The sequence below is a fragment of the Citrus clementina genome, unplaced genomic scaffold, assembly GCF_000493195.1.
Source record: "Citrus clementina cultivar Clemenules unplaced genomic scaffold, Citrus_clementina_v1.0 scaffold_7, whole genome shotgun sequence".
In the NCBI taxonomy this organism is placed as follows: Eukaryota; Viridiplantae; Streptophyta; class Magnoliopsida; order Sapindales; family Rutaceae; genus Citrus; species Citrus x clementina.
The window spans coordinates 303,532-314,931 of NW_006262075.1; the positions used below are offsets into that span (position 1 = coordinate 303,532).

The 11,400-nt window shown below is 35.7% G+C and overlaps 2 protein-coding genes across 3 annotated transcripts; one reads left to right on the top strand and one right to left on the bottom strand.

Annotated features, from left to right (window-relative positions):
• The first annotated feature begins 297 nt into the window (after nt 1-297).
• On the top strand, nt 298-1,897 carry LOC18037277 (phosphoserine aminotransferase 2, chloroplastic). Its single transcript, XM_006425240.2, has one exon. It carries the CDS (start codon nt 377-379, stop codon nt 1,667-1,669), a length of 1,293 nt encoding a protein of 430 aa, XP_006425303.1. The 5' UTR covers nt 298-376; the 3' UTR covers nt 1,670-1,897.
• Nucleotides 1,898-2,356: 459 nt separating this feature from the next.
• Nucleotides 2,357-10,652, bottom strand: LOC18037110 (protein GRIP). 2 transcript variants are annotated; one of them, XM_024181374.1, is made up of 22 exons: nt 10,264-10,652; nt 9,404-9,857; nt 9,036-9,151; nt 8,779-8,948; nt 8,133-8,226; nt 7,931-8,017; nt 7,705-7,785; nt 7,277-7,402; nt 6,610-6,718; nt 6,427-6,506; nt 5,503-5,631; nt 5,315-5,415; nt 5,037-5,170; nt 4,841-4,938; nt 4,639-4,758; nt 4,480-4,516; nt 4,311-4,369; nt 3,894-3,965; nt 3,774-3,821; nt 3,436-3,541; nt 3,178-3,308; nt 2,357-2,865 (listed from the first exon to the last, which is right to left on the bottom strand). In XM_024181374.1, the coding sequence occupies exons 2-22, from the start codon at nt 9,843-9,845 to the stop codon at nt 2,749-2,751; spliced, it is 2,457 nt and encodes an 818-aa protein (XP_024037142.1). In that variant the 5' UTR covers nt 9,846-9,857; nt 10,264-10,652; the 3' UTR covers nt 2,357-2,748. The 2 variants fall into 2 exon arrangements, with proteins under 2 accessions (XP_024037142.1, XP_006425305.1); XM_006425242.2 differs by having other exon boundaries at nt 3,250-3,308; nt 10,264-10,651.
• Between the last annotated feature and the right edge of the window lie 748 nt (nt 10,653-11,400).

The window sequence follows — 11,400 nt, forward strand, 5'->3', positions numbered from 1 at the left end:
TCTTCTTTTTTTATGATTTATATATGTATAATAATTTTATATTAACGGAATCCTTTAATTTACACTGCATTTCAGTGTGGGGTTTTTTTTTTTTAAAAAAAAATTTAACTTGTCACAATTAATAACGGATGTAACTTGCAAGAAGAGCAAATCAAAAGTGAATTGTGGAATGAACTGATGTCATCAACATTCAACTTTGCAAAACGACATCGTTTCTTTTATTTCAGCATCCCACCAACCACGCAGGCATCTCCCGCTATTTAAACCAAACCAGATTCAGGCCTTTCTCGCCAAAAGCCAACTTTTGAAAAAAAAAAGAAAAAGAAAAAGAAAAATAAAGGCACTTCTCTCTCTTTCAACTAGCAGCTGCCAAGCCATGGCAACGACGACATCATCACCTCACTCACTGTTTCTCCAGAACCGTCATAGCCACCCACTCAATAAAAACAATCTCGCATCTTTCACCAACCTTAAAAAGATCAATTTTTTTAACACCAAAAGAGCCATTTCAGTCACCTGCTCCGCCGCATCAGCACCAACCCAAGATCGAACGGCGGCCCAGATCCAATCCGGGCAAGAAGACCGGGTCTTCAACTTCGCTGCGGGCCCCGCTAATCTCCCGGAGAAAGTTCTACTCAAGGCCCAATCGGAGCTTTACAACTGGCGCGGATCTGGCATGGGCGTGATGGAAATGAGCCATAGAGGTAAAGAATTCAAGTCCATTATTGAAAAAGCTGAATCGGATCTTAGAGCCCTCTTGAATATTCCCCAAGAATATTCTGTTTTGTTCTTGCAAGGCGGCGCTACGACACAGTTCGCCGCCGTTCCATTGAATTTGTGTACACCTAATGACCCGGTCGATTATATCGTCACCGGGTCGTGGGGTGACAAAGCTTTTAAAGAAGCGCAAAAATTTTGCAACCCACAAGTGATTTGGTCTGGAAAAGCTGAAAAGTACACAAAGATTCCAAATTTTGATGCTTTGGAGCAAAACCCAGATGCCAAGTATTTGCATATTTGTGCTAATGAGACAATTCATGGTGTTGAGTTTAAGGAGTATCCGTCGGCTAAGAATTCAACTGGTATTCTAGTCGCTGATATGTCTTCCAATTTTTGTTCAAAGCCTGTTGATGTTACCAGGTTTGGTGTAATTTATGCTGGAGCTCAGAAAAACGTGGGGCCATCTGGGGTCACAATCGTGATTGTTAGGAAGGATCTGCTTGGAAATGCTCAAGACAAGACTCCTGTGATGTTGGATTATAAGATTCACGATGAAAACAATTCACTTTACAATACACCGCCTTGCTATTGTATCTACATGTGTGGATTAGTTTTTGAGTATTTGCTAGAATTGGGTGGGTTGAATGAAGTTGAGAAGATGAACAGGAAGAAGGCTGAATTGTTATACAACGTCATTGACGGAAGCAACGGGTTCTATAAATGCCCAGTTGAGAAATCTGTGAGGTCATTCATGAATGTGCCGTTTACTCTGGAGAAGTCTGATTTGGAAGCTGAGTTTGTGAAGGAAGCTGCTAAGGAGAAGATGGTGCAATTGAAGGGGCATAGGTCAGTTGGAGGAATGAGGGCTTCAATATATAATGCTATGCCTTTGGCTGGCGTTGAGAAGTTGGTTGCTTTCATGAAGGATTTCCAGGCAAAGCATGCTTGATTTTTGCTTTAGTGTTGTTGATTGGCTTTGGCTTAGCTGTGGCTTGAATCCAGAGTCCTTTTTTTTAGTAGAAAAATATGTAGGATTTTGATTTTTCTCTTGTCTGGCTTATTTATGTTTTTGTTGCTTTTTAACGTGGTATGGTAGTTGAGTATTTTTCTGGCTACGTTCTTATAAAAAATAATTGAGAATAATTTGGCTGAATCAATAATGCTGATATTTGATCAATTTGTTGTTTTATGCTATGTGGAATGATGATATTTGCGGACCTTTATTAACTAACATTCATGGAGTAACTTCAAATCTAGTCAAATGAAAGGAACCAAATTAAAAATGACTGTTCGTTACTGGATCATCGCAAGTAAAAAATTGAATATGCAACTTACCCAACCGCCACCGCCAGCCTGTACCAACTTGAAATCTTTTCACCGTGAAAACGAACGGTCTCTTACATTTCTCTCAAAAGAACATGCGAATTGAATGTAGCATGTGCTGGATGCATCTGGGTCCAATAAGCAGACGGTGAGAAAAATCTCAGAGCCCCCTTTTCTGCCTCGCGAACGCTAACTTTCGTGCTATTCTTTTAGAAATTATTCATGGGAGTGGCCGTTTGCACATTGCAGCACGTTTACGATATCAACGGTGCAGTTCTACCAGCAATAAGAGTTTTGTAGTTAATCCATGTACTCTAATACAAAGAATAAATAACGTAATAATGTTAATTCCTTTCGAATGTTCTTCTGAACACTCTTTTTCTACAACGAACTGTGAAAAAGAAAAGGTGAAAAAGGAAAAAAAATTGCTTCAAGCTTCCAGACTATTTCCAGCAGAATGTATCAACACTGTTCATCATCACCGGTATTCACTGTATATCATTGTCACTTGTACATGGTGTTTACATTTTCAGAACAACTTCATGAAATATTGTTCTACTGTTACAAAAGAACACAGGATTTTTTGTGACAATCACTTCTGCTTTTGAATCTGCAGTCACGTAGCCAACAACGTCGCAGATGGTCGTCATTTATAGATCATTCTCATGCAATGAAAAGAATTCTTGTTTGGCTTTCATTTAGCAACTATGAAAATGAGAATCTAGAGAAAAGAGAGAGAGTTGTTCCTGAAGAATCATTTGCTGGGGTGGTACTGGGAGGAACGTCTGTAGAGGCAAGGTAGGCTCGTTGACACTTCTGCATCTGCATAAAGCAAACAGCTAATTACCATGAAAAATAATAAATATAAAAAAATGCCACAGAAATGCTGTTGGAGAATCTTTGATAATTTTGGCATTAGGCTATATAAATAGTAAAATGTATAACTACAAAAAGAGAAAAAAAAAAAAATCAAAACTGGAGATCAGTTTCAAGCATTTTATGTGGATCACATGCTAAAATTATTCATTGTGCACTTCAACTCCAGAATTAAAGCGGTGACACATGAGTTAGACATATCCATGAGCCCATTTAAGTATATACTTGTTCATTATGAATTTGCAATGTAATGCTTACGGCATCAGCCTGGTATAGACCAAACATGGACCAAATGATGAAGCATCTACAAGTAGAAAATGAGAATTTGACCTCTTCAGGACTGAATTGAAGAAGCATTGCTATTACAGGTAGAAGAGCCTCCACCTCCCCTGTTATACAGAAATTTGTCAAAATAAATAAATTACCAGACTTTGAACATCATTTTTATCTTGATGCTCATCCTTATAAGACAGGAGAGACGAACAACAGTAGATTGTTAGTCACTCTCTGCAGTACCTGTTTCAAGAAGCTTTAAGATAACATTTTTTAGATACGTCATGTCCACTCCTTCTCTCTTTTTTGATCTTTCCATGTTGCGAAACTCTTCCTTTAACATGGCTTCCTGCATGGGTGTACCAACATCAGTACAAATAAGATAAGAAGAAAACACAGCCAAAAGTTCAAAAAGAAGAAACAACACCCTCCACCCCCTCCCTTCTTCTGTACCTAAAGACCATAGTACATTCTACAAGACAATCTTTTGTGGCAGACAAAAAGTATAAGGCAACTACAATTCATTTTAACAAAAGCAGATCATCCAAACTACATACTGTAGAGTATAGACTACTTCATACCTGTTGGCTGTGGAGACGATTTTCACGTTCAAGCTCCTCAAGCTCCTCCTGCGATTAAGAAAAAATCAGGAAAACTGAACTCCGAATGGTAATTTAACATAGAGATGGGTTCTGACATACCTGAAGTGCCAAAATGTGCCGCTGTGATTGTGCTAGCTCCTCCTCTCTCTGTGCTTGTTGCCTCGCTAAAAGCTGAAAATTGAAATGTGAAAAGAAAAATGTCAACAAGGGAAATCAAAATGCCAATAGTTTTAAGGCCAATATTTCTACCTGAGTGCCAACTGCAAAGGGTGATAAAATTGATATAAGTGCAGGCATGCAATAAATGTATCTTATATACTTGACCCAAGGGGTATGCGTGTATATATGTATATTTTTAAGGACAATAGTGTTTCAGAACCTCAGGTTGGAGTATCAACAATCTGATTCAAATAACATCCACTGAAATTTGTCTTATTGCATGTCTTGAGCATCTCACAAATATATGCAATTAACTATGTGCTAAAACAAGAGATTGTTGACGGAGACTGTTTATACCAGAATCTGCTGCTCTGCTGCAGAGGGAATTGAATTCAGAACATCCTGTTTCTGTGAGGCTGTTGATATCAAGTTGAAAGAACATATAAGAAACCCAGAAGCCACGCTACTAGAGTTTTTATTTATTTAACAAGAAAAAAAATAGTAAGTGATAGAAACATCCCCTTACCTGCAATGCCTGTGCTGTCCTTATCATTGTGATTGTCCTGAGATGATTTATTACATCGTCAGTGCACAATTACAGAAGTGAAAAGCCACTTCACAAATATGTTAAAGAATGAGGCCAAGGTTTACAAAAAATTTAAAATCAAAAAGACAAAAAACATACAGCTGGTCTCAATTCCAGAGATCGGTGAAGATTCTTATTATCATCCAAAAGTCTAGAGATTTCATTGTCCTTCTCCTCCATCATCCTATCAGCAAGATCACGGAATGAATCATGTTCATCCTACAAGTTATGAACCCAGTCAACAAGAGATAAAGAAAAAATAATTTTGTACAAGTGCATAAAACAATGAAATGTAAAATACCTTTAGACGTTTATACTGTAGTTTGAGTTCTTGTAATTCTTTTTGTACATCTTGCCCAGAAGATTCTTCTTTTTGAGCTTTCAATAGCTCACATCTGACTGTTACATCATGATTCCAAAAATAATATTATTTCAAAATCTATTATGAAATTTTACAAAATCATGTCAGTTTTACTGTTTTAGCATGTGTATACTACGTCGCCATGATTCTTCCACAGTTTGAAGGTTCTTTTCCCATGCTTCTTTCTCCACTTGGTGTTTAGTATTCATAGAATCAAGCTTGATCTCTATGCTCTTTATCTGCTGGTTTGCATTGTTCAGAGCTGCATCTCTGAAACAAATGAAGAAATAAAAAGTCTTAAGATGATACCAGTAGAAAATCTGTTAATGGCTTTCCAAATTTATTGGAATCCAGAAATACAGTAATAATCTCGATACGATGTCATATTTTCAACCTTCTATGGTATAAAGCTACCTTTCTGCAAGTTCTTTGTCATGATTAGCCAAAGCCTCTTGAAATTCTTGAAGGGCCTTATCTTTTTCTGCAGAAACCAGGGACATTTCTTTTTCAGTTTCCTGCACAACCAGATAAAAAACTTAACAATCTCATATAGCAACTAGATGTTTTTCTTGATGCTGGAAAATAAAGGCAACTATAAGTACTTTCAATGCTTCCTCAAGAGCTCTGAGCTGTTCAGTGTCGTTAGCTGCAACTAGCTCTGCATCCTTTTTCTGGAGAAGTGCATGAGCACGAATCTTGTAAGAAGAAAATTCACGTTCAAGGTGGATGATCTGCAAGGTAAACATTAGAAAAGGAATATAAGAGGGAAGGCATCAGATAAGGAATATTTGAACATCCAGAACTTTATATCAAAGATAAGTAATGTTGCAAATTAAGGAAGCAGAATCAGTGTGTTCAGATGCGTAAGTGTCTGATGTTGATCCCCTGCAAAGGAGACAGTGTATTGATTGAAGGGTGTAGGACTCCCACATGAAATCTTTGTTAATGCCCTTTTGTGAACTGCAGAATCTGAAGGTCCATTAGAGTTTCAAGGACCACCATAACAAATTGATTCATAACATATTTCTAAGAAAATGACAATAGGGCGAACTGCAGATGTTTTCAACTAAGCATGGACAGTAAGGTAAATGCAAGAAACAACAGCTATAAACTCTAAAATAGGACCATAATAGTCGGTATCAAGAAATCCAACAATTTCTTCTTCTTTCAATACAGCAATATCAAGAAAACAGATGACCATTGTCAGACTCGGATATAAAAAGTATAAAGGTGGACACCTATGTCTCATATTGTATCATCAGGTGTGAGATGAATGCAAGGCCTCAGGGAAGGAATATTATGATCTGATGACCTGGAAAAAGCACATGAAAGAGAGACCATATCTATTGCCTTTCCCTTCTGAATAACTGTAGTACAATCCCAGAGCTCCGATGGTAAAATGCAGTGTATACATTCTAATTTCTAACCAATTAAAACAAAACCCAGTGACATTAAAAGTGAAAATCAAAAGTCTTTGTTAAGCTACAGAGATATTTGAGTAGATGCTTGAGAATACAAAGTTAGACCTCTTGTTTGGCAGCCATAAGTTCAGCATCTCTAGTACTTAGCAACTGGTTTTGCACAGATAATTCTGATTCCAGCTGACCTGCCAAAGAAGAAAACATGAGCGCACATTTTCTAAATGTATATGTAAAGATATAAAACAAAGTAAAAAATAAAAATGAGTCTAATGAGAAATGCAAACGTACTTCTCAGCTTAGCTGCTTCAATTTCAGTATGTATGCAGTTACTCTCAGCAATTTCCAGCTTTTTTCTGAATGCCTGGGAGGCAGCTTCCCAGCTCTCCTTTTCCTTCTCCTGAATTCATAAAATGGTTAGTGGCTATATTTATTCACAATACGCATCTTAACGATCTAAATACATGAGATAATGACAATATAGGTCTCAGAATCAAAAAATCATCCAAACATCAACTGTCAAATTTATAAGCTTTCCTTCTGTAGTTTTCCATTCAGATTGAAGGCCTTCCCTTATAAAGAAGATGCTGATATTTGAGTAAGATATATATGGATGTTTAAAGTGAAAACAATTTAAAATGCTCAGCAAGAAATGATATCCCTTTAAAAATGATACTTTACCAAAATTTCATAAACCTGGGTCAATAAAATGCCCCTACACAAAGCAGTCAACCGCCACATAAGCTTATTAAACATTTAGTAAATTATTTCAAATCAATTAAAATTTTAGCTTTTACTCACCTTCTAAGAATTTGACTTCAAGAGGTTGAACTTTTTGTGATGACACAAACGACATTCCACTAAACTAATTAGACTTCTTCACATTAACCACTATACTAATATATATATCAGGTCATTACAGCCCTATATTTGAACATTAGAAAACTTCTAGTCATACATGCTCACGTTTCAGATGGGCAAGCTCTCCTTTAACAGTCTCCACAGCAGCTTTAAACCGTGCTTCTTTACCGGTCGAAGCTGCTTCCATCTCAGCAATTGTAGTCTCTTTCTCTGCAACTAGCACCTGTAAAAGGAAATTCATCAGCGCTTAAAGTACCCAATCAGGAGAAGCCAACAGCCAGCAGCATTCGCCTATAAAGTTATGAAGCAAGTAAAAATTCTAAACACTAAAACAAAATAACAAATAGAAGGCAAAAAAATCTCTAATTTGCTTTTTTTTATATTTCTACTTTTTTGCAGGCACATCATTCCTATCTATATAATGTTATCAGTGCCCCTTTTCTTAAATAAGATGTTGATGGACCGTATATAATTGATTAAACCAATGTTATCACTCGGTTTCCCCAATGTGTAATTATCTCTCACCTGAAGAGAAGAAATAGTATCGGTTGCTTTGCTTCTATCAGATACAGCATCAGCCAATTGAGCTTCCAAACTCTCTAAATTCTAACGATGAAATAAAGATGAGCTCAGACAAAACATCACTAAATAGAATCATGTACAGGAAGGAAATGAATTTGGAAAGTGTTGACCCCTGAATTTGGAAAGTGTTGACCCCTGAGATAGGAAACACTTTTGAAAGTCAAATTACCTTCTGATGTTTAGCAGAAAGCTCAGCTATTGAAGCTTGCCTTTTCTCTTCTGCAGCCTGTAGTAAGGTTCGCATGTCTTCCAACATCTAATACATGAACAACAGCAATATAAAGCAATGCTCCAATATAGATATTGTTATTTTGGACATTTACTATGAAAGAATAAACCAAGCCCCTTCAAAGTACCATGACCATAAATACCTGATCTTTCTCCTGAAGTGACAGCTGCAATGCCTCAAGAGCATCTTCTTTAGGTTGAAATGAACGGCGCAACTCCTCAATGTTGTCACGTAGTCTGCATATCCAAGGAATTATTACAAATATGAAAACAAATAATAAAAGATATAAATATGTGGGGAAGTCCAAGTTCAAAAACAGAATTTTGGTACAGTTTTACTGAGACATGGCAAGATGTTAAGTGAAATAACTAAATTATGTATCAATTCCCAATTTTTAAAAAGTTAAAAATTACTCACAGCACTAGCATCAAATAGAAGTTGAAAAGGAAATATTTTGGATAATCAAGAACAAAATAATGCAGTGATAGTAGAAATTTTGGTACTACGATGAGACTATAAGACCTGAAGACACTAAAGCTTTAATCCATCTACATTGGAAATAGCAGAAAGGCAAATAAACCCACACAGGCATCCTTCACAAGGGAGATTACTGTAGAAAGGCTGAGAAGTAATTCTAGGGAAACCTAAGACTGCCATAAAATTAACAAATATAAAAGAAAGATACACTTAGTTTCTATGACGCCACATATGCAGATGCACAAACTGAAACAGAGAATTTATCAAATTTGTAGATGCCTGCATAATATATGGTTGATTAGAGATTTTACTTATTGTTTGCACTTCTTAATTGTTGCCTCTCTATATCCATGGCTTTCAATGCATCATTTGCTTGTTGCCGAGTGCGCTCCAACTCTTGCTGCAATGCTGAACATTGGGAAGATGCTCGCTCGGCTGTTTCACCCACGTCGCGGAGTCTGGTCTCAAGATCATCCTTTTCCTGCAGATGGAAATCTCCACGCAAACATTTAACTTAGCATCATCAATAAAAAGCTAACCAAAAGAGATTTTAGTAACAGAAATTCACCTTTTGAACCTCTTGAATACGTTGTTTTGCTCGTTTGTGAAGTCTGGTAAATTTGGAGTCAAGTTCAGTGTATTTATCCTCATGCCCTTTTATTTCTTGACCCAACTTCTGTTGAGCTACTCAAAGAAACAAATGCTCTAATCAGGTTAAAAGAGAGACAAAATCTAATGATCATATAGTTAACCATTAGAAGACATTACTAAGGTAGCAAAAATACAATTATTATAAAGAAAAATGTCCCCAGAACATAAACAAACTCTTTTAGAAAAGTAGAGCCTAGCACATAGACACCAGATAGTAACTTCACATCTGCTCTATCACCAACTGAGATAAACCAATAGATGGGCACAGAAGAGAGAATGTTTGACCTTCCGCAAGCTTGGCAGAGAATTCTTGAGCTTTTGCATCTGCCTCTTCATATTGCACTCGTAAATGCTCCAAAGCCTTCTCCGCAGCACCACGTGTTTCTTTCTCTTCCTGAAGTTCTTTACTCAAAGACTCTATTCTTTCACGGAGTTCTTTGACATCTACAACTTCCCTACTTTCCTGTCCATCATCCTCTGGTCGAAGAGTGTTCAAGCCCTCAAACTGAGATTTCAAGAACTCATTCTGAAGTTTGAGTTCCATAACCAATCCTAAAAGTTGTTCATTATTATCATTCGAAGATCCATGTTCATCACGCATCCCATTATGCATAACAAGATTACCATTACTTCCACCATTCGTGTCAGACAGCTGTTTCTCAGATTTTAAAGAATCTTCTACGCCACTTTCAGGCATTACAATGACAATGTTTTCCTCAGTCGACATTACTGCATCAACCTAATAATGAACCAGCAAAGGAGTCATGTTGGGCCACAACTTCATCGACTCATATTTGAAACAGCAAAACAGATCAAATTAAACAAAATATAAATGCATTACTTCCTAAGCTTATTAGAAAGTCAAAGCAATCAAACAACAGAGGTTAAAATGACAATAATAAATAAAAGTCTGCGACTAAACAAGCTTAACCTGAGAATCACACAAATTGAAGCCAAATTTTAAATGAATGTTTTCTTGAAAATCAACAATGAAATTAAAACTTAAAATCCCAACAAAATTCTAGGAAATATCTTGTTGGATCTCCTTATAAGCGTTAAATTTAAAGAATAAAACAAAATCAGATCCAAATAGAAAATTACTTAATTGAGTAATTATTATTATTGTTAAGAGGAAATTATCGTACCTTATATTGTTATCGTAATTAGTAATAATGATAACAAAAAGTAAGGAAGTTGAATATGGCGCGCAGAGATTCATCAACTGGAAGCTATGAATTTTATCGAAATTTGAATACTGTACTGTAATTATAGCATTATTGAGATCACTGGGAATAATCCGATCTCACTCGGGAATGAAATTGCGGGAATAAACTAGACAAAGCAACGGAGTCGTTTCAACGCAGCTTCTGCTTCGTCTTGGGGCCAGCAAGCTCCAGGAATTTACAACGGCTGTACCCTGACTCCAGTTTTACCCTCATATTTCAAAATTATCATAATTTGTCTTTTGAGATGAGCAATGTCTAACCTATCCTCAAATTGAAATTTGATTGTCAATGATACATTTTAGTCCAGTATCTTTTTAAGAATAGACTACAGTCAAATATCTTCGTAAATACATGAATGAAGTCGAATAACTTTATAAATACAAAAGGATGATAGTGGTACTCTCAAACCCGCAAACCCACCCACCTGTTGCGATTGCGAGTAAGTTTAGTATTATAAATTAAAATATACATTAGATTGCAAGTGGATTTGGTATTAAGTGAATATCTGGACATATGTTAACCCGCAGCTTTTTTTAATAGTTTTTTAATTTAATTTTAATTAAAAAATATTTAAATATGAAAAAATACGTATATACTTATTATAATTTTGATTGAATTTTCTTTAACTTAATGCATGGATTATTTCATTATTATATTTTTTTTCTTTAGATTAGTATTTAAAAAATATTATTCTTTAGAAAATATTAATCTTAATTATTATTGTAGAAATCGTGTTAGATGGGTGCTAATGGTGATGAATGAAATAAAGATCTTTTCTTAGATATTGTGTTGAATGATAATATGGAATGATAATTGTTATGTTTAAATACTAGTTTGTGGCTTTTTTTAATGGATTTGTGTATTTTTTACTTAAATTTGAGAATTTGAATTTGATTGATGTTGAAACTTGAATTTTCTATTTATATTGATTAAATTTAAAATTTAGTATATTATGTGGAATTTTAGGTTATTATTATAACTTTATATGTTGAACATTTATGATTTTAAATGTGGAAACCTATTGATAATGGTAAACCGGCTGTGGCTGATGTCCAT